General features: G+C 39.6%; 1 protein-coding gene and 1 non-coding gene across 3 annotated transcripts; one reads left to right on the top strand and one right to left on the bottom strand.

Annotated features, from left to right (window-relative positions):
- Positions 1 to 88: 88 nt before the first annotated feature.
- slc12a1 (solute carrier family 12 member 1) lies at positions 89 to 23,017 on the bottom strand. Of its 2 annotated transcripts, XM_088992374.1 has the most exons (26): positions 22,600 to 23,015; positions 20,223 to 20,363; positions 19,431 to 19,506; positions 18,626 to 18,721; positions 18,416 to 18,555; positions 17,278 to 17,388; positions 17,060 to 17,171; positions 14,725 to 14,852; positions 14,514 to 14,598; positions 14,158 to 14,315; positions 13,964 to 14,071; positions 12,267 to 12,390; positions 12,025 to 12,126; positions 11,068 to 11,223; positions 10,878 to 10,977; positions 10,197 to 10,308; positions 9,966 to 10,106; positions 8,931 to 9,037; positions 8,746 to 8,828; positions 8,066 to 8,191; positions 5,760 to 5,888; positions 3,835 to 3,946; positions 3,582 to 3,668; positions 3,374 to 3,509; positions 2,571 to 2,638; positions 89 to 2,488 (listed from the first exon to the last, which is right to left on the bottom strand). In XM_088992374.1, exons 1-26 carry the CDS (start codon positions 22,843 to 22,845, stop codon positions 2,353 to 2,355), a joined length of 3,120 nt encoding a protein of 1,039 aa, XP_088848500.1. In that variant the 5' UTR covers positions 22,846 to 23,015; the 3' UTR covers positions 89 to 2,352. The 2 variants fall into 2 exon arrangements, with proteins under 2 accessions (XP_088848500.1, XP_088848499.1); XM_088992373.1 differs by having other exon boundaries at positions 3,374 to 3,668; positions 22,600 to 23,017.
- LOC148900559 (U6 spliceosomal RNA) lies at positions 893 to 999 on the top strand. Its single transcript, XR_016114597.1, has one exon. It is a non-coding gene; the product is annotated as a U6 spliceosomal RNA (small nuclear RNA).
- Positions 23,018 to 23,571: the final 554 nt, after the last annotated feature.

The following is a 23,571-nucleotide window of genomic DNA, read 5'->3' as shown; positions in this document are numbered from 1 at the left end:
ATGGGGGGAAAGTAATGTAATTTTTTGGTGCTTGTGTCAAAATAGTGTAATGCCCCTCGGAGTGATAAATGATGCGCACAGTCGCTGGCACAGCTGGTCAGGCTTTTATTAAGCAAACGTAGTTAGCACATTCATACCGGCGTTGTTGGTGGCACAACTTAGGCTTCTCTACTCAGGTTCTCACTCCTGAGTGCTTTTCATAATGAACCCTGGATGACAAAGAATGCATTTGAGCAACTGCAAGATAACTTGTAATAGTCTCTGCATAATCTGAAATCCCTGGTAAACTAGATACGATGTACAATGACTAAAAGAAAAGAGAGGGCTACAGAAGCTAACACGCGGAGAACTAGTTGTCGGGTCCTCCCTTTTCGCCGCGACGTCATGCTCTCCCGTCGAGCCCAGCCCCCAAACATGCAAATCACAAGCACCGGACGTTACAATATAAGTACCTGTATTGTAGGATGAAAAAATGTACATTAATTATGTTTGTTTTTAAACATTGTATTAAACTGTAATAAACAAATTCTGGTCTTTCTAAAACTACAGCCAATTAGAGCGTTCCAAACACTCACACGGTCGACAACACTCAACACATGTCGAGGACGGCCAATGAGGACCCGTTTTCCGGATGATAATTTAAATATATTTCCCATCATACCCTTTCGACTTTGGCAAAAAGTATTCTGTGTCCTTATACGCGATCGTGTTAAAGTCAGTACACCTTCTAAGTCTGTTAGCAGATGTTAAATCTCTTAATGTTTCGTGATAACGTAGATTATTGGTGGTGTTTGGTATGTTATGTGTTGTGCTAGTCATACAATTCACACCGCGCCTGTAGTTTGTCCGCACATGAAAGCCTATATATAAGAATCAGACACCAACCACAATTGTGTTGCATTAGTAACACACATACTAAAATTGGAACGATACAGAGAAGATTAGCATGGTTCCCTGCGCAAGGATGACACGCACAATCGTGAAGCGTTTCCAATTTTTCGTTCATTCAGAATGACGTAGGTCAACTACGATTTACCGATTTACATGGATAATTATTAGAGGCGACACAGAAACTGTCAATGTTCTTTTATTTTGTTTTTAACAATATTAACTCATTCAGTGCCAGATGATGTGCGAAAATGTGTCCACTGCGGTGCCAGGATTTTTGTCATTTTCACTCAAATTGTAGGACCCACAGAATATTGAGTTTTAGCACTACCTCAACATTCAATAATATGTTCGAAACCTTCGACTCTCTTCTTAAAAAAAAAAAAAAGTTAATTCCCAAGTTATATAGGTCTGCAGTCATCTGAGCTTGAAATGGGAGCGGCTGTCCAAAATGTAATATAATACATAGATATTGATATACAGGTAATATCTGACTTACGACCATGTTCCGTTCCGACCAAACGGTCGTAAGTCAAAATGGTCGTAAGTCAAAATCCATTCAAAATGTTGAATAAACGTCCCCCTGCCATCACACGGTCGATTGCTGTGCGAGAGTGAGATGCTGGCTGGTCAAAATTGTCGTACACGTTGCCAACCTGTTACCGCGTTGCGGGGCCAGGCGTAGAATTAAAATTTTAAAAATAGGGTCTGGAGGTCGTGGTCGTAAGTAGAGGTGGACAGTATTTTCCATTTATATATAAAAACAACTAAGTTTGCCTATTATTATCACAGTTCTCACAGTTCATGCTCTTAAATCATTGCTGACAGGTTGTTTTATTGCCAAAAATAGAGATTAATGATGTTGGATTAGTAGTATATACATTTATTTCACAGTAACAGATCCTAGGTCCACCGTACCTGCATGTACAGCAAGCAGGTCAAACTAATTTTTTGGCACAGGCCACATTGTAGTTACAGTTTCCTCTCGAGGGCCGTTATGAATTTGGGGATCCCCTCCACTTATTACAAATAGAGCGCACGCCAAATTTATGAATAACTAGTTATCAAATTTGAAGTAGAAATAATACGTTATGAAATTTTGGTTTAGACTTTAGCAAGCATCATTGAATTTGCTTTCGTGGCCGAATAAGATGCTGTGGCAGGCCAGATTTGGACCATGACTTTGATACCTATGATGTACAGTTTACTTGAAGGGATCTGACTGTGGTTGCATGATGTTCAATGTGTGCATCTTCTTCATTTGAAACAATCAATAAGTGTCCATTATTGATATTGTGACCCAAGAAAGAGTCGGAAAAGTATTTCCTTGTAGTGACATGGAGGTTGCTTCTCGCTGATTAGTAACCCCTGCTTCGCATCTAAAGGTGCTGGAGCGGTCCTTGAACCTGACGTTATGTCAGCTGTAGCATTCATTCCAAGCAAGCACATTCGTGGGCAAGGACCTCAGGAGTAGAAGGTGAGGACACTCTTGTGGTTGCCTCTGATGAGGATGGTGGGTGGGAGGTCTTTGGTCAAAATGTCCAACCAGGCCATGTAGAGGAAGTCCGAGATGGTTTCCTTTCGTGCGATAGGCATGCTCCTGCACGGGTGTCAGATACTTTCAGTCAGATTTTTTAACAGGTGACTTTGTGTGATTATGGTGCTAAAATCGTTCAACTTACACTACAATCAGGTTGGCTGATTTGGAGTTCTCCTGAAGCAACTCATTCAGTCTAACCTGAAGATTGGTCTGTGAATCAGAAGCGATTTCTGTCCTTAATGACTTTCAGGAAATCATTGATGCACTTAAAAAGCTTTCTGCCTTTTATATATATATATATATATATATATATATATATACCGCGACCCTAATGAGGAATAAGCGGTACGGAAAATGAGATGAGATATACAGTAAAGTCTCGTTATATCGATATCGGATATATCGATAGTCCCGGTTATATCGATACTATTTCTATGCACGCACGGAGAAAATTACATGCAAACAGGGTCGGATATATCGATAGTCCCGGTTATATCGATATTTTTTCGGACTCCCTTGAATATCGATATAACGAGACTTTACTGTATATATATACAATTAAATGTATTATTATTATTATTATTATTATTATTATTATTATTATTATTATTATTATTATTATTATTATTATTATTATTATTATTAATTATAAATTAAACATTGGTTGTCAACGGATTCATTTCAAAAGACGGTGTGGCAGAACCCTGTAATGTTTTTTTTTCACACACTCCCACAATATTTACGGGATTTTTATGTCAGAGCATAAGGACAAATGCACTGTCTTTCTGAAAAGTTCCTCCTTTAGTTTGTATAGTGTGATGAGTCAGTCAAGGTTGTCAAGATTTCCAGAAGAATGTAGAAATGCATGTCAAATGAAGATGATTTTGTGAACGCAGTTGGTCTTTTCAATCTCGCAAATGATCCAAATCAAGACAATGTAATTACCTTCTCCTCAAATTCATCCAACTCATCATCTGTGATTTTCCAAGGCTGTGTTTTCCGCATGGCTTCAACCTGCGTGCTTTCTTTGGTCCTTTCATGAAGGCGGAAAGGTTCAATCATGTCCTCCATCTTCTTTAAGCTGAGACCATACAAATATGTACATGAGGCACCTTGGTCCCACATTGGACCAAGGAGATTTTCCAACACATACCTTTCGTTACGGGGTTTGACATGTATGTCATCGATGACGATGATGTCAGTGCAATTAATTCTGAATTTCTGTAGGAGCGACTTCATCCTACAAGACAGAAAAGGCACACGATTAACTGTTAATTGGATGTGTATTCATCGCCCAGCTCATCAAATTTGATCCCATTGCCCTCAGCATACCAAATCAACAGTTAATCAAACTCATGCTCACTGGACTATAATTTGTAATGAAACAATTAGCTGATTCGTCTCACTCCTGTTTATCCAGTTCGCTGCGCCCGGGCTGCCCAGCAATGAAGATTCTCATTTTGCAATCTTTCCACTTCTTCCTCGTAGTGAGGATGTATGGCAGAAGCAGCGTAAGACCTGAGAAAAAGGCAGGAAAAACAATAATACTAGTTGCTTTTATTGTATAGAATATTATGATTTATATTTTGAAGTTTGCAGTTCAATGATGATACTTCTTGTTTATGCGTGCGCCGTGAGATTTCTGTAATGGTGATACAATGTGTACCTTGGTTCTATAAAGGTTGAGCAACTTTCAACTGCAATAGCCCTTAAAGGACAACTGACGTCACTTTTTTGTTCCCTAACTGACATCAGAAATACGTTTTATAGCATCTAAAATACCCGGAATTGTAGTCAAATGCAAAACACCAATAAAAATGACTTAAAGTGTCTAAAAAGTACTGCAATTTGAAACCGGAAGTGGCCAGTTTCAGAAGGTCCCGCCGCCATGTGCGTGGTGTCACGGTAAGACGTATTGCCTTGCTCTAGAATTAAAACAATGGCTTCAGATTCGGAGAATATGCTTTCTTGTTACTCATCCAGTTATGAATATGATTCAAATAGTTCTGAAGAAGAAAGCATACATGTTTGCAATCGATTAAAGCATTTATTCCGTGTCATTTTGAGGCATCAGGGTGGGAAATGTCGCACCCAAAAAAGGCAGGTACATGGCGACAAAGCCGTGTAAGTAATTAATCCTCCGTTTCCACAGGCTGATTAATTCCTTACATGGAGCTTTGTCGCCCTCTTCTGCCTCTTTTTGGTCCTACATGACATTTTCAGACCAAAATACAGCAAAATGCATTGGCGTGATGGAAGGACTGCTACAATGTGTCCTTTTTTTCGGTCAGGGGCGTTCCTTCAGTGAAGTAGGGTGAGGACTCGTCACCAACTCAAAAACAAGACTTCCGGAATATTCAGCGCAAGTCTTAGAACGTAACATATAGCTATATGCGGTGGAATCTTTGTAAAATACGCTCAGTAGAAGTCATTTGAAGCCATTTTACAAATTATGGACACAACTTGTCCGTAGACGTCGGTTGTCCTTTAAGGGTTTCACACCAACCTGGCCTCTTTAAAGCTCCTCCTAATTTTCACGGATATGCTCTGAAGAAAAGGCGGAAGAGTGTAAAAGGCGGAATGGGGTGTGTGAGAGCCGGCATGTTATGGCAGAAATTAGCCCAAAGGTGACCCAGGTGGGATATTCTCCCAACGCCAGAGGCATTAAGCAGATTGATCTTGGCAGTTTAAATGGAATCATGTCTAATTGTAAGCAAAATGCTAGGCAATGGTGTATCCATTTTTCAGTGGAGCTTGGTTTCATCCATTCAACGGACACGGCAACAGCGTTAAAAAGATTATTCAGAAGCAAGCTTGCTTTCTCAAGATTGTGAAGCCTCATCTTCAGTATATACTTCAAATTTGGCAATGTTGTAATAACCTCACCGTGGTGTTTGAAAGACATTTATTATTACTTTGCAATAACTTGCAATAATAATAACGCCACAAACTGTCTCTGGGCACTGCGCCATCAAGTTTTGGTGTCAATTTTGAGCCTACATATTCATATTGATTCTTCTCACGCAATCAGGCATCTTTGTATACTTTTGTCAGAATGCAAAATTCATTAAATACGGGTGGAAAAAAGCTAAATTAAAAGTTGCCCATTTTTCACACTTGTCCATTAGGAATCTAGTTAACTCTGATATGATAAGACGTGAAGCAAATTTCCCCATTGCGGGACGAATAAAGGTATTCTGATTCTGATTCTGATTCTGAAGTGCTTCTAATTTGTTGTCCTCAAGTGATACGATTTGCACCTGCAAGACTGCTGCAAATGTTCTTGATCTCTTTATTAACTGAAAGAATAAACAACACAGGCGTCATTTACCTCCATCGTCAAAGAGCCACCACACGTCAAGTGTTCCTTTGGGCTGTTTGGTCTTAAACTGAGCACTGGCCTGCACCAACTTCTCATTCATCTTGGCAACCTGTGGCGGCGGGGGGCCGCATACCGACACTGTGGGGGAGACATACGATTGGAGGTATGAGAGTTTGACGTGAGGAGGCATTATAAATCGCAGAGTGAATGCGCAGTAGGAAGACAGAGCAGGAAAGCAGGGAGACACATCCTTTACATCTAATGTAATTCCACAGAGATGGGATGATGATTAGATAAAAACAAGACACTTGTCATCACAAGTGACAAGTGTACACGCGCGTTGTACTTTAGTACAAGTGTAAACACAGCAACTGTAAAAGTACATTACTATATTTTACGGTGTATAAGGTGCACCCAAAAACCTTGATTTTCTTCAAAAGATGACGCTGTGCCTTATATGCAGGTGATCCTTATAAGTGAAGTCATATTGAGCCACAACAGGTCTTGCAATTACTGTCAGCAGCCACAGACTCAATTTCCCCCTCGAGAAGTAGTGCATATGACCCCAGCCTCTACTGTACTTATTTGGAAAACTTTTATGCATTGATATATTATATTTGGAAAACCTTTTTCATTCATTGAAGGTGTGCCTTATATATGAAAAACGGTTTGAAAATACACCATTCATTGGGGGTGCACCTTATACTCCGGTGCGCATTATACACTGGAAAATTTGGTACATCTTTTATTTTGGAGAATTTTTGGATGCCAGAATGTGAAGCAATCAACTGCGGTTGACTTTATGACTCTTAGTTTAAAGGACAACCGACACCATTTTTTGTTTCCTCACTGACTGAAAAACGTTTTATAGCATCTAAAATACCCAAAACACGCAGGCTGACATTTTTAGTCAAATGAAAAACACCAATAAAATGACTTAAAGTGTATCAAAAACTACTTCAAAATGACCTCATAAAGGTCCCGCCCCTTTGTTCGTGACGTCACACAAGACGTCTTGCCTTGCTCGAGAATCAAAACAATGGCTTCAGATTTGGAGACGATGCTTTCTTGTTACTCATCCAGTTATGAATATGATTCAAATAGTTCTGAAGAGGAAAGCATAAATGTTTGCAATTAATTAAAGAAGTCCTTCCGTTGTCATTTTGAGGCAGATGGCACCCAACCTCCGTTGGAAATGGGCTGATTTGTCTGCTGGGAATGTGTGTCAGCTGCTATCAAATAGTAGTCTTGGTGCAACACACGATTGCCCATCGCGTTATTTATGTTTTCCTTCTAATTTCGCCATCAACATGGGTCAACACGAAGTTTTCAGTACCCAAAATGCATCCCTACCGTGACATGACGTCACGGTAGGGATCGTCACCAACTCAAAAACAAGACTTCCTTAATATTCAGCGCGCGTCTTAAAATGTAAAATACAGCAATATGCGGTGGAATCTTTGTAAAATACACTCAGTCGAAGTCATTTGAAGTGATTTTACAAATTATGGACACAACTTGTCCGGAGGCGTCAGTTGTCCTTTAAGTCTTCTTCAAATCATTGTCAGCCAAGGAAGTTGAAAAAAGTTCTGTTGTCAAAATAAGCCGATATATCTTTGGAAAGTTGAATGAAAGAAACGTGTGAATATCGACATACAGTGTATAAATAAATACAGTAAAATATTTCTACTTGGTTCCATCCCTGCTTGTCATCATAGAAAGATGCAGCTCTGTGGTTGCCAATCTATGTGTCAATAATAATAATAATAATAATAATACAATTAATTTCTAAGCGTCTTTCAAAACTCTCAAGGACACTATGTATAGTCATGCTTCTCAATTATTTACCCCCGTCCCCCAGCCCTACCCAGGAACAAGATCGCATTTGGCACCCGACTTTGCACCAGAAAATATATGAAGTGGATTACTTTGCCTGAAATAAGAGCAAATAAACAAATGCACGCGCTATTACCACTTATTGTAATGGATATGCAATTACAATTTATTCTGTAAAAAATGTTTTCAAGGTCCCACGCGCCCCAGAATACCCCCGCCCTTCCCTCCATCCCTTGCATCACATCACACCTTTTTGAGAAGGATTTGAGTATATAGATGCTGGAACAAATATTGGATTATACAAATCACTGTTCACTGATATCTTAATGGAACTTTGGAGACGTTTCCAAATCAAAACAGAAAAGCATTGCTTCCATTTGGCAAATGCTCTTCGAAGCCAAAACGGGAGATTTAAAGTGGTGTTTTTACGGATTTATCACTTGATATGGTCTTTGTGAACAGAGTGCATTAAACCTTACCTCGGGTGGTGAGCACTTGCTGAGAGGATTTTCTGGACTTCCTGAACAATCCTTTAGCTTTGACTCCATTTGACATGAAATCACTCTCCAGCGCCTGTTGCTCTTTTGCTGATTTCAGCATTTCCTCTGAAGAAAACATTGACGGTACATTTATGTAGTACATAATCTTCCATCCATCCATTTCCGTACCGCTTCTTCCTCATTAGGGTCGCGGGGGGTGCTGGAGCCAATCCCAGCTGTCTTCGGGCACGAGGCGGGGGACACCCTGAATTGGTTGTCAGCCAATCGCAGGGCACACAAGGACAAACAACAGTCACTCCCACACTCACACCTAGGGACAATTTGGAGTCTTCAGTCTGCCTGCCATGCATGTTTTTGGAATGTGGGAGGAAACCGGAGGACTACCGGGCCGCCTAGTACATAATGTTGTTTTTGCCATATATAGTTTCATTTTATTGAACTGCAAAGGGCCACGATGCCATATTATGGGAGTGCTATTCCCCACTGCTGCAAGCTACATTTACAATAATACACTTCATGCTCTGATATATAGATAGATACATGTTACTAATACTACATACTACATACTAATTGCTATCTAGCTAGTAAGCAGCAAACTTGGTTATTCTTATTATGAGTACATCGTCCTCAAGGGCACTCCAACATCCTATTTTACTGACCTTCTGCTTCAACAATATGAGAAACATCAAGTCCCTGGTTCATCCTCAAGATCACTGTGCCGCATTCAAAGTCAAAGGCATCGCTGTCAGGAAAAATAAGAGTTTAATGCAAGTTAAAAAAAAAATTATTTATTCAAAACAATCAGGAGGGAGTTATGTGAGGATTTATTACATTAATAACTTACTGCAGAACTCCCACATAACTTTGGACTGCTTCTGAACTTGAAGTCTTCCAGTTTCTTTTGAAGCCTATCATTAGTGTGTTGGGCTTCATGCGGCCAAGACCCGAGGCCTGTCAACATGTCAACAAATAGACGTGCATTAGCTCAGCGGACCTGAACTTTGACCACATGTGCACTCAATTTGTGGACCAAACATGACACCAAAAATACTGGAAAGAGAGGTTTTGTATTTCATCTTTCAGACCTGCAGTCTCTTGGGTCAATTATGAATTGTTCAACATATCCACCTGTAATTCAATTATGTTGAAAAAAAAACTTGTGGTATTTTTCATCCAACTTTTGTTGATTGTCCATTGTTCAGTCATGTGAGAGCCGGTGACTGACCCGATTGACTAAATGAAAGGGGACACGCACACTGGAATGGTCACTATCACATTTTTGCCACACCACATCAATTGTGCATCACTCCCAAACTCAAATGAATTGAGGCAAACCATTGCTCCCTTAAAAAATATTTTGAGTCAAATCATAACCCGTGCATCCAGGCATCGAGTATTGAATCGGGCTCATGCCAGAGAGCCCAACTTTCCCGTAAACATACGAGACCACATTACTTGAAAATAAACAAAAGGACCAAAAAGTGTCTGGTTCCCCAAAGAAAGTGTGTGGTCGGGCCGTTTTATATCCACAAGTTAAAAGCAGATCAATCTGTGTCTCGCTCGGTCGCGGTCCTCATCTAAAACAGTGTTAATCAATTCTAGCTTTTAACGTGGCGCACTGTTTGAAGTCAGAAATCCTGACAATGAAAAGCCTTATCTGAGGTGTGATAGTGGAAGCCATAAGATTATGTTCCTGCTTCTCATTAACTCATCTTGACAGCTCCTCCAGAGCATAACCATAGATACGCTTTGTATCTCTGAGGGACAAGAATGGTCAATAAAAATGGCATCTGCTATGTGTCATTTCATCCTCCAGTTATACATTAACAAAATGGATTTTTCTGGGTCAGTTTTTTTTGTGTCACCTTATTATACTGACCTGCAGCAGTGTTTCCACTCCTTCCCGAAATTTATCAAATGCTACGGCAGTGTAAAATGCTTTACGTTTCGTCTTCTTCAGCCATTGCTGATTCTTCTCCACGCTAGTGTTCATTTCTGCCAGGGCCTCTACTCTTGGACCCTGGACATGTTAAGTGGACACAAATTGTCTTTGGTGATCTACACAAATCTCTGCATTTTACAACAATAAGATCCGAGAATGTGACTTTACCACAAACACTTCACAGGTGAGACAGAGTCCATAGTTCTTTGTAAAAGAGTGAGCCAGGTCGAGCAGAGCTGGCCTGGTGCGAGTGGCCCCTGTCAGTGCCAAGATCTGAGGCCTGAAGTAAACATCCAAGTAAGCAAACACTTGTTTATTTCAAATAATGGGCACATATTGAAATTTGCGACTCTGTGGTTCATGTGAATCATTTCCATTGAATTGGTTTTCTTTCAGCCCATGGTAATGTTTTACGCCGATATGACAGTCGGAGTGTTCTGAAATGGCTTCTCTTTGAAACTACACTGATCAACCATGTAGTAACTGTTTTTGCACATTTTGCCTCATTGGTAACATGTCATTGTCTAACTAGTGAGGACAAATTATGACACACGTGAGATCATCTGCAGTGCATTTGAGGCAATGATGTATCGTTCTGTATTGCTGGAGGCTGTGTGTCGTTTTTCGTGGGAGTTTGTCCGATTAAATTCTCCTATCTATGGGTTGTTATGCTCATCTAAGCTTCCCATTCCCTTGAGAATTATTATTGATGGTCTATGAAACTTCAACTCGATTAACAATGGGACAGATTCTTTAATGACTGGTCATCAAATTTGAAAATTGTTCTCAACGCCCATGTAACAAATGCATCCTACTGCTTAGAAGCATAGTCTTATACATTATTTTTACCTGAAGTTCTTGACATGATCTTCTACTCCGGTTAGAGACAGAGCATTGCTGACCGCACTGACGAATGTTACAGCTTGAGTAGATGAGCCCCAGTTCACGTCTGGAGCAGATCATGATGGGTAAGTGTTATAATAGCAGAAGTCAGAGGTCAAAGGGCAAAATAAGTTTGCCATGCACACAAACAGCTAACCTGGCTTCTTGACAGTGACATAAATGTAGAGGAGGATCTCGATACCGTAAGTGAGCAGTGCTGCCCACCAATTGATAACAAACATAACGGCACAGCAAAGAAGAGCCCCCAGCAGGGACAACCACATATTGTAGTATTTGTATGCTGGTCGCCAGCCTGTTGAAATGTGAGCAATGTTATCAGTTAGGTGAGACAGAAATTTAAAGTGATAAAATAAATAAATAGACAAATAAATAAATACATAAATACATAAATAAATTAAATAAAAAGTAAAACTGCAGAACACTTGGTACTAACAGGTGATATTTACTGTATCCCTCACTAACATTTTATACAGTAGAATGATATTGGAATTAATAAAGTGAGGTTTATTGTTTGTTGCAGTGTTCCGGTCGTTTAGGGCAGAAATTTGCAAAGAAGATCAACCAAAATTAGTGCAGAATTTGGGAGAGAGGTTGATAAAAACTGCTTGAACAGAGATTCGGCGCACAAACTTACGACACGGCAGGGTCTCATCAATGACTATTTCATAACTAAACACGGACCGTAGAATATTGGAAAGTGGAGAATATCTTGTTCCTAGTCTGAAAAATAATATTTGTTTACAATACTACAAATCATGTTTCATGTACTATGACAGGGAAAACAGGGTTAAATTCTCTCCCAACAGACCGCTGAGGGGACAGAATTAACCCGCGTACTGTGAGATTCCAGCAGTGTAAAATAACTTCATTAACAAAAGGTTAGCAAACATTGATTTATATGGCTCTCATTCAATATACCTTCAATGTAACAATTTTAACCACATATATTTCAATATTCAAAATTTCTGCTTTTTCTTTTTTCTTTTTCGTGAACTGGCCGTCAGAAATAATCTAGTATTCGCGTGGAGTTTGTGCAGTCTAATTGAGTTAGAAGCATGTACTTCCTTTGTTTTAAAACACATTTGACACTCACCTGGGGACTTTGCGTAGGACGCATGGAAACAGGAGAAATTGATGAGCGCATAAGAGGCCAAGAAGAAGTTTGAAATGATGGGCGCAATGGTATTGAGATTCCCTACGGAGACAAAAACATATACACATCGGAAAAACATTCATAAAACAATTTCAATTTTAAAGACTGCTGAATAACGATATGTTTAGTTGTAGTGACTGCATGGAAAGTAAAAAAAAAAACATGATGACAACTGAACAGACCGATAAGAATGAAGGCCACAGAAATGATAAATGTGAGGATGTAACCACGGATTGGCTCGTCGTTCTTGCCGTGTCCTTTGGCAAAGAAGTGCAGTGCCTTGTAGATGTTGTCTTTACACAGTGCCTGAGGAACAGATCAAAATGATGGGTCAAGGGCAGTAAAGTACTTGACTAAAGTTGTCAAATCCCACAATATAAATTATACGCAATGGTGCCTTGATAATTTTAATTCATTCCATGACTACATTTGCAACTTAAAACGTGTATCTCAAATTGTTTTATATGATTGAGATGAATGAAAACGCTAGTGCTGGTAATTAATTCAGTTTCACTCCCCCAAACATTTCAAAATGATTATTTTGTAAAAACGGAAACAGCAGTCTATAATATTGTTTAATAAGAACAAATTGATCCAAAAATTAAACTGAACGTCAAGATTTGTTCTTGGTTATAGTAATTGGTGTATTTGTTCTTTATCTTTAGTTTGACAACAATCCTTAAAGGACAACTGACGTCTCCGGACAAGTTGTGTCCATAATTTGTAAAATGGCTTCAAATGGAGCTGAGCGTATTTTAATAAGATTCCACCGCATATAGCTATATTTAACGTTTTAAGACTCACGCTGAATATTCAGGAAGTCTTGTTTTTGAGTTGGTGACGAGTCCGTACATGACGTCATTAAAGGTCCGCCCTTAACCGTAAAAAAGACGCATTGTTGCGGTCCTTCCATCACGTCAATGTATTTTGCTGGACTTGTTTGGTCTGGGGACCTCGTGTTGCACCCAAAAGCCGCCAGAAGGCCAGAAGAGGGTGTCCAAGCGCCATATAAGGATTTTATCAGCCTTTGGAAACGGAGGTGGCCACAGGAGCTCGCCATTTTGTGCCTCTTTTTTTGGGTGAGAGATTTTCCCCCAATGTTGCCTCAAAATGGCACAAATAAATTCTTTAATCAATTGCAAACATGTATGCTTTCCTCTTAAGAACTATTTGAATCATATTCATCACTGGATGTGTAACAAGAAAGCATATTCTCCGAATCTGAAGCCATTGTTTTGATTCACAAGCAATGCAAGACATCTTGGCGTGACGTCACGAACTAGGGACTTTCTGAAAATGCCCAATTCACAGCTCAATTTTTTGCAGATTTTGGACACTTTAAGTCATTTTTATTGCTGTTTTGCATTTGACTAAAAATATCATACTGCGTGTTTTGGGTATTTTAGATGCTATAAAACGTTTTTCTGGTGTCAGTTAAAAAACAAAAAAGTGACGTCGGTTATCCTTTAAATGGTAGTGGCAAATAGCTTGAAGCTTCTTTTGAAGATTTGCTCACTTTGAGGTCCACTATCTCTTGTTTATGCACACGAATGATGGGCCCTGTTTCCTCTAACACACACTAAATGTACTGTAATTTCATCTGAATATTGTATTGTGTGCCCTACAAGCCTCCAAAATCCTTTTTGGGGGTGGGGGGCAATGAACCTGAGATAATATGTTGATGTTCAGCCTAAGGTGTAATGTGGTTTGGACATATTATTGTTGTTGGGCCTCCGCTGAACAGTGAAAGAAATGAAAGCATGGAAATATGATGTTTTACCTTCAAGGGGAGTTGGCTTACTGAAAAACTCCAAAGCCACATCCCTCATTTCAAGTGACTGTAGTCCTATATTGAGTAAATGTTTTGAAGATATCTTACCTGGAAGACTTTAGGTGCACTAACAAGAGAAGCCAGTGCGGATGAGAGCGTGGCTGAAAAAGTTCCAGCAATGATCAGGGGTCCGAAGCCCGACACCAGAGTCATCACCTGACACACACATTATTAAAGACAGCACCTAATTGGAACCCTCATACAGTATGCAAGACTGACACTGAATGTGATTTTTTTTTTACTTGGAAGCTGTTCATTGCACCAAATTTGCATGTTTCCACTGCACAGGAAGAAAAATTGTAGCCAAGCTCACAGGCCGCAAGCGCTGATCCTCCACAAGAAACACCGGGAGTAATGAGGTCAGTTATGTTTCCTGTTGCATCACGTACAACGCTGGCAGCTGACCAGAGAATTGGAAAAAAAAACGGAAAAAAAAACCCTTTATTTCATTTCTCATATGGAAAAATTGAATCAAAAGCAAAATTGTAGTATGAACTGTCAAGAAATGGATTTAGTTTATGCACCGAGCGGTCACCTATGCATCTTTAATTACATTTGATGTTGTTGTTTTGTTACTTTTATGTAAAGTTGTACTTACAAACACAAAGGGCCACACCCAAGTAGGTAATACCAGTGATAAGAATTGCTAATAAGGTGCCTTTAGGAATTGCTTCTTGGGGATCCTGGAAAGGATCACAAATATTCATTGGCCGATTTCACATTTGTAGGCTTGACAGTGACAATAAATGATTCCAAAAGAAGATAACATATCTTGGGGAATGTCCATTTGGTTGTGAGGGAAAAGTTACCTTTAAGTCGCCGGAAATGTTAGCTCCAGCCAAGATTCCAGTTGCAGCGGGGAAAAATATGGAAAACACCGAAAAGAATGATTCTCCTTGCCTGAAATCCGGTGGAAAATTCTCTAAAAATATATTTGCTGTGAAGAAAAAGAAGGAGAAAATTACAGCAAATATGATCTTGTGATAACAAATGTCAAAAGGTAAGAATAGGGAATGAAACCAAAAATTCTGAAGATACTAAAAGGAGAGGAGTAGCAGTACCTTACATTGCAGGAGTTTCTGAAAAACTACAAAGAGTCCTTTGGCAACACAAAATTCCTACTTATTTCAAACCGATAAACACTTTAAGGCAAAAATTAGTGCATCCAGAAAGTAATGTAGTTTATACAATACATTGTAAAAATGAAAATTGTAAAGAGCAATACATAAGGGAGACTAAATACATTCTCAAAAAAAGACTTTATCAACATCACAGGGATAATACTAGTGGGCCTCAATCGGCAGTACATATGCACCTAAAAGCTAGCAACCACTCATTTGACGACAATGAGGTTAAAATCTTAGCGAAAGAAATTAGATGGTTTGAAAGGGGAGTAAAAGAAGCTATTTTCATAAAACAGCAAAATCCTTCCCTTAACCGTAATGGTGGGGTGAGGTTCAATTTGGATTGTTCGTACAATAGATTCTTTAGGCAACATAGGATTAGTCATGCTGATGAGGTGATACCAGGGCCAAATGGACAATCAGGCCAGTTGTCAGTCAGGACAATAGAGGCTATCAGTGGAGCTGCATGGAGGACTACCTCTGCTCCCCCCAACCTGAGAGCAGGGACCTATCATAGCAGTGGCCGGCACCGCCATGTCTGGACAGTAGGGATATATGTATATAGGGCCTATACTACCAGTAAGACTTTAGTTCGCTGAAGAAGCATCTTAGATAAGAAGCGAAACGTCCGACACCTTCAAAGAAATACAGATGACGGCTGAAGAAACCGTTTCATCGATGGACCACTCCTGTACGACTGAGAGCTTACACAAACAATCTTGGAATAAATACACATGGGCTTGAGATATGAGTCACCCAAGTTAGGAGATTTTTGAGCCATTATCATGCATTAATTTTGAGCGCAAACCTCACTTACGAGCACAGTATGGTGGCAGTGAACTCAATTTAAGTAATCAAAAAAGACTTCACTGCCACTCCCAATTGAAGTTTACTGTCAAACAATATGTAAAATAAACAACACAGTATATAAAATAAACATAACTTAACATTGTGTATTTAAAACAGCCAAAGATTTGACTTAGGAAAGGCCTTGTACTACTTTAAAGTTAACTAGCTTCTTCATTCTGTTCCTCGATAAAAAATAACAAATAGTATAGCATCTTACTGAGTCACCTATTGTCACGATGAAATACACTTGTGTGCTGCAGCAGCTTCACTAACTTCATGCCTTTGTGGCAGCCATGTTTTCAGCGGCAATGTTCCCATCAAAGGCAATGCATCTCATCTCATCTCATTTTCCGTACCGCTTATTCCTCATTAGGGTCGCGGGGGTTGCTGGAGCCTATCTCAGCTGTCTTCGGGCACGAGGCGGGGGACACCCTGAATTGGTTGCCAGCCAATCGCAGGGCACACAAAGACATACAACAGTCACTCTCACACTCACACCTAGGGACAATTTGGAGTGGTCAATCTGCCTGCCATGCATGTTTGCAATGCATTAAAATTGAAATTATGTCATGCTGCACACAATTCTCAAGTGATTTCAATGATACTTTACATTTTGTCAATGCCAAAACGTGTACCATTGACACAGAACATCTGGGACAAAAATTCCCCAAAGTATTGCAACTTGGGAAAGATTATTCCCCGTACACTTGTTGTAATTGTACAGTTTTATACGCAACCAAATGCACAGCATGCCACTATCTGTTTGTTTCCAGTATCCTTGCTGGCAGTTTCCTTGTTCAAAAGGAGCATCTCCTATTTATGTTCATATCTATGTTTACAGTAGTCGTGAAAGTATTCGTCTACGTTTGAAACAGCATAACTCTATTATACTGACCTCCCCTGTCCAAGAAATGCACACCAGAAGGAGCAGTGAATCAAAAATGCAGCATTACATCATGATGCACAAACTTTTAAATTATCTAAATTGTATTTAATGATACTATTGCTCTGTTTTTTGTTTGTTTTTACAAATTACAAAATTGTGGAGTGCAATTTTCTTCATTAAATGAAATACACAAGCACAAAAAATATACTGTATATCTCAGTGTACCACTGAAGAGTATCTGCTTAAATTGTACATGCTGACAAGTCTGTAGAAAAGCTTTCTTACCGTCATAATTAAACACCCCCTTGGATTTCTTGTCGTCTGTGGGAGGAATGAAGGTACCCACAAATACATTCACGATAGCTGCTAGGAGGATGATGAGTAAAACTATCTGAGCCTGTGGGCGGCAACAGGATTTGGTTGAAATTCTTGCAATGAAACACCTAAATATTGCCACATTACGTCTAAAGGTTTTCAAACAAAATATTCAACGTGATGCTAACCTTGGCTTCCCATTCCATTCCGGCTACAGATATACCTAATAGCAGCACCACTGTGATTACGCCAACGATTCTAATGTCATTTAATGGATCCACCATGAGTACATCATGCTCCTGAAACGAGAGAACACAATCATGTCACATATGAGCTACATTAGCAGTTAGTTTTTGTGCGCTTGTATTATTTCACAACTTCTTTGTGGAATTCCCATTTTTAAACCATAGCAATGACGAATAAACACCCTGTGAATGGCAGTGGTTGAGAACAGCGAAGCGTATGTTTGGAATGTGAGAAAAGGTCATGCTCAGCATTGCTAATCTTGCGTTTGGAAATAACTGATTTGGGACGGTACTATTGAGTTGAGTAGTCATTTACGAGAAAAGTCTTGGTGTCTAAACTGATCCTTGTATTTTGTGACTGTGCTAATTTGTTTTAATCTTGTGGCCCTGTTTTTGTGCCAACCATGCAGGACAACCGACGTCTCCGTACAAGTTGTGTCCATAATTTGTAAAATGGCTTCAAATGACTTCTACTTAGCATATTTTAATAAGATTCCACCGCATATATCTATATTTTACGTTTTAAGACTGAATATTCAGGAAGTCTTGTTTTTGAGTTGGTGACGAGTCCATACATGACGTCACTAAAGGAAAGCCCCAGACCGAAAAAAGACATTGTAGCAGTCCTTCCATCACATCAATGTATTTTGCTGTACTGGTTTGGTCAGAAAACCTTGTGTTGCACCCAAAAGCTGCCAGAAGAGGGCCTCCAAGCTCCATATAAGGAATTTATCAGCCTGTGTAAACGGAGGTGGCCACAGTAGGTCGCCATTTTGTGCCTCTTTTCTGCAGTCGAGATGCCTCAAAATGACAAGGAATAAATTCTTTAATCGATTGCGAACATGTATGCTTTCCTCTTCAGAACTATTTGAATCATATTCATAACTGGATGTGCGTTTTCTAGTTTGTTTCTGTGTGCCCCGCGATTTGCTGGCAATCGCCTACTGCCCGAAGACAGCTTGGATAGACTGAATCAAACACTGCCTTGTTTACTCCGGGAGTAGCGATTTATTAATATCTAAGAATGCTTGTCTCATTAAATTCAACAATTGGCCATTGACCAGCAGCGTTTTCACATTACCTTGAGTAAATCCACAACAGTCTCAGCAAATCCAACAACATACATGGCTACAGCCACGGCATTAGCAAAGGCGAATATGAGGCCGATGGAACCACCAAACTCTGGTCCCAAACTGCGAGATATCAGGTAGTATGCCCCTCCTGCAAATTGCCCACAGAGGAGATAAATCATCTAAATGCAGTTGATTATTTGTGGAGTGTTTTGACTTACCTCCCCTGACCACACCATTAGTGCAAATGGCTGACATAGAAAGGCCGGTGATTGTTGTGACCACACAACTAAGAGCAATAACCACTATTCCCAAGCCTGAAATATGCACAAATCATTATTTTCAGGTGGACACATACAACAGCCATAACATTCTTGTCAAGCTCTTTGTTTTCAAAAATCAATCCACAGTCACCTTTGCATACAGTCCCAAAGAAACTGAGGCTATAAGTTATCGCCAATTGATTTGGCTACTGCTTCAGTCTTAGAACAAAAGCTGGAGTTGATCAACACTCTGCCCCCGGTCCCTCTGCTTTTTCTGTATTCAGTACAAACGTGAATATAGCCCTCATATTCTTGTTTCTGTATTTTATTAGATCATTCCGTAGGCCCCGGGGCTGGGAAAATAGCTTTACTTGTCTCAGTTCAAGCTTGTGAAGTTCAAAGCTGAACATTTGGGTAAAACACAAACATGTCTTACTATTACAATCAACTCGTGTATTATTATTTCTATGGTTCATTTGATCATCAGCGGGACAAACCTGATCATAGCCGTTTGTAAATTCAATCTTTCTAGTTCTCAAAAAATATATGTGTTAAATTTAATTCCATCTAAGTTTTCTTTTGTATTTTTTACGAAACATGTTGACATTTTCTTGTGATGAGTCACTCCCTTCATTGCTTTTATACAATAGCTACTCTACCACAAGCACGGGTATGTAGGCCAATAGCAAAATCAACATACATCACTAAATTTCAATCAGGAGATGATGAACTGGTCGCATTGTGTGCAGTGTCACTAACTCACCCCAGCCAGCCTGTCCAAACACCCAAGACAGGCGGATGAACAACATGACTCCCCAAATGTTCAGCATGCATCTCACCTGTGGACCACAAATGTGATGGGTGAGGTGCTTAATCTATCATCATAAGACAAATCAAACAGATAGTGTGTCATTTCCAAATGCATTTGTTTGCTGGTCTGAGAGAAGCCCTCCTTGAAGATGCCACATGACATTTTCACCCAGAAGCATAACAGGGTCACAAATACGTCTACGATACTAGTGAAGCAAAACTATACTCTGTGCTATTAGTTCTACCTGTCGCAATGAAATCTTAGATAATAACCAGTATTATTTTATCCATCCATCCATTTTCCAATCCGCTTTATCCTCACAAGGGTCATGGCGGGGGTGCTGGAACCATCACAACTGTTGTCAAGCAGGGGAACACCCTGAAGCGGTTACCAGCGAATCACAGGTATAAATTTATGATGTCGTTAATTGTACAACTACAATAGCAAGTACACAGTTAAGCCTCACTGGTAACATCTATTCAACTCCCGGGCTCTAGTCATCCCCATTTTTTGCAATAATGCTAATAAATGTCTGACTCTAGTGTTTGGTCGTAGTGGAGAGAAACCTTGATCCTTGATAAGACGTAGTCATTCTACCAGTTTGCAGAATTGTCATGCAGTAGTGTAAAAAATGCATGAGCAGTTCGGCAAACTAATAGGATATTAAATAAACGTTCCATTCATTTTCCATATACTCTGCTTCTATAAAGCAATGGTGACCTGTTCTACAACACCCTAACTTACAAGGACACCCCTAATCCAGCCAAACTTGACAGCTCCTTTGATACTGTCAAGGTGAACGGCAGACTCCACATCATCCGAGGGGGTGCCGTCGCTCCCTTCACAGTCATCCTCCACCGTGTCGGGAACAGAGATGGCTCCGTTCTGTTGGAAAGACGTTAGAGCAGAGTTGGTCTATTTAAATCTTCATGGGGTCTGCTAGTAAAAAGTGAAAGTGCATGTTTTTGTCAGGACCAAGATTGATCAATCATTTGCCAATCGATTACACGGCTGTGTATGCGTGCCCTTGAGAAGAAACAGAAAAACAAGACACACAAGACACACAAAAACATGAAGAGCATCAAATGACTCCCCAGCATCTTGTTTAGTCTTACCTCACTCGTGCATTTAATTTTGTTGTCTCAGTGTCCTTTTCAATGTGGTAAATTGCACCCTGTGCAATTTTGATTTTGAACAGTTCAAAACTTTATGTATAGGCTGTTTATCCATTAGTGAACTGCTAGTGCAATTTTTTTGTTGACTGATGTTTTTGCTTTCATTTGAAGTTTAAAAGAGAAGTCCTGAAAAAAGGCCTCAAAGGCTAATATAGTCAACCCTATAAAACTAAATCTATTTCGCAATAGAAAATGTGATAAAGGTCAAATAAAAGAAGCAATAAACGTCTTAAGCGTGTCAAACACTTAAATGAAGGACAGCCTTCAGCAACATGTTTTTTTTTTTCTACAAGTATTTCAACTGAATACATGAATCGTGATGTACACTAGTGAGAGGAGATAACTACATATTTACTGAACTTCAGTACATGTTACAGATGTCTGAACTTTATTAAAGTATGACAGCATTTATTTATTTGACTTTTACTACTCCCTACAACATAAAAACTTACTTGGGCAAAATAAGATGATTACATTTTTCCCCAACCTCTTAGATGACAACACAAGACATGGAAAAAAAGGAAACTAGATAGAGAGGTTAAGTGAACTGCTGTTATATATATTGATCAATTGTAATCTGGGAGTTTTATATGGCTGAAAAAAATAGCAGCATGGAAAAACACAAACTGTACCAGGGAGCAATTCATGACGAAGTGGAAAATTTGGTTGGGTGAGCCGGAGAGGGAAATGGCTCTGGACAAGTGCGGCCATACAGCTCAAGGAGCAAGACCTCTTGAGTTTTCTCAACAACAAAATAAAAGTTCCTCGACTTCAAAACATGCCAATCTTGAGCACAATGAACAGATCGACCTGATCGAGTCCATAGAATTAAAAAAAATATTTTTTTCCCGTAAATTTAAGTAAAAAGTTGGTCTTACATTGTTAAAGAGGTAGAAGATACCAAACTATGGTACAGTAATGAACTGTTCCAATCGTCAAAATATTCAGAGAAGCAAGATCCATGGCTAGATGGTCTTGTTGAAGAGAATTCACAGACTACCTCGTGCCTCTGGATTTGAATAATCTGTAATTTAATTGGAAAAAAAGGTTTAGATAACGTATTTTTCCCCCGTGAGCTAATTGAGCATATTTTTGGTAGTGAGTTAAATGTTCACAAAAATGCAAACATGTATTGTTAGCCAGTATAGTGATTTTACATGAGGTACGATAATAACATTATTTTGTGTGTGGAGAATTTACCTGTTGGTACATTTTTCCTCTCACTTTAAATCATTAAGGACTTGAATCCATGATTCTACTTTTACAAGGGTTTTTTTTAACAGGAGGGCAATCTGTCTATTGGCACCCACATCTAAAATCCTTGATGAAAAAGAACATCTTTGATTAAAGAAATCCATCGCCCAATCTTCTGCTCACAGTTCTCATTTTGACATGTCTACTTGGAGAGGTTTTTAGAGAATACTTTTAACTAAAATCAAAGTAGTTCCCCACGGAATGAGAGTGAAGGAGATATGATGAAGAATAAAAAAAACAAGAGAAAAAGTTGTTGAGTTTTTACTTTAATCTGAAGCGCGTTTGACAAGAGTTTCTATAAACTAGGGTGCGATGTATCAGGTTAAAGTGACCATTCCAATCAGAGTCAATATTTTGACTTTTTTTTTTTTTTGGGGGGGGGGGGGGGGGGGGGGGGGGGGAATGCAGTCACATTGCCAGTGTGACTACTTTTTTGACCCCTGTTTTTCTGTCAGGACCTCAACATCATTTCCAAAATAAATGTCAGAAAACGGATTATCTTATCAATACGTCTGTGTAAGCTCTCAGTCGTACAGGAGTGGTCCATCGATGAGAAGGTTTCTTCAGCCGTCATCTGTACAAATTTTGTACAGATGACGGCTGAAGAAACCTTCTCATCGATTCTCTTATCAATGTAAATGGCACATACTTGCAAAAAAGAAAAAGAAAGAAAGCACAGATTGATGACTCACCTTTTGAAAGACATCATGCAACTCCTGCAGCGATGGCCGCACCGCCCGGTGACCACTCACACTCCCCGCATTACGATAGAAGTCGATGTTGGGTACACGATCTAAAGTGTCATGACCGAAGGCGCTGACCACTGAGGGCCGGACTGTCCGGTGATCGTCGTCATTCTCGTAGACCGGCGGCCCATCCAGAGTGGAATCATAAGCGAGGTTAACGTGCTCCCCACAGTTTGACTTGACCTTCTCCATCAGGAATGCTGAAGGATCTTTTCGGGTTTAAAGATTCAAGGGTACGACACCTGCGTGGGATTGATGTCTTCAGGCATCCAAGAATGATTTTGAAAAAAAGAGCCCTCTGACAACTTGTTAATCGACATATATACTCTTGAGTCAAGCGTCTTCTAAGAGCTCCTTCTTATATACAGACTCGAGTCATCTTCGATGGCTCACCTTTATACCGTCCATCCTGGGATCATATCCCAGCTATTTCGACTATTGGCTAACTCTCGGGATCAACCCTCAGAAAACCGAACGACGGGTGTCGTCAACTATGTCCTTGCTCCATCACAAAGGCATTGCTTAACGATTAACCAGGTCATAAAACGCCAAATGAGCGATAAAGAATCTCATTGCCTGAGCGCTGAAGAATTGATTACTAATATTATTGTCTGAAGTGCAGGTAACAGCACATACTGTTCAACAGTGGCACTTTATGATGATCTGGGTATTTCCTTTGACCAGATCATGTTTTGGATGAATTCCCATTGAGGAAAATCATAATGAAGCAGCAAAAAGCTAAGTCGCAGAGCTAATAGAAGACGATTAATACCTTTATTATTACCGGTTTTTAGATCAGCAGCATAATGCGATGAAATATAGGTTGAAATGTCACTTAGAGATTCTGTAACAGTATTGGTGGAATAAATGCTATTCATCATCATAATCTCTGCATGGAAAGTCTTTGAAGGGAAAGCA

The sequence above is a fragment of the Hippocampus bargibanti genome, linkage group LG03 (genome assembly GCF_051943395.1).
Source record: "Hippocampus bargibanti isolate YZ-2025 linkage group LG03, ASM5194339v1, whole genome shotgun sequence".
NCBI lineage: Eukaryota > Metazoa > Chordata > Actinopteri > Syngnathiformes > Syngnathidae > Hippocampus > Hippocampus bargibanti.
Note: the sequence above shows the minus strand (reverse complement) of the source record. Positions and strands in the feature narration are given on the sequence as shown.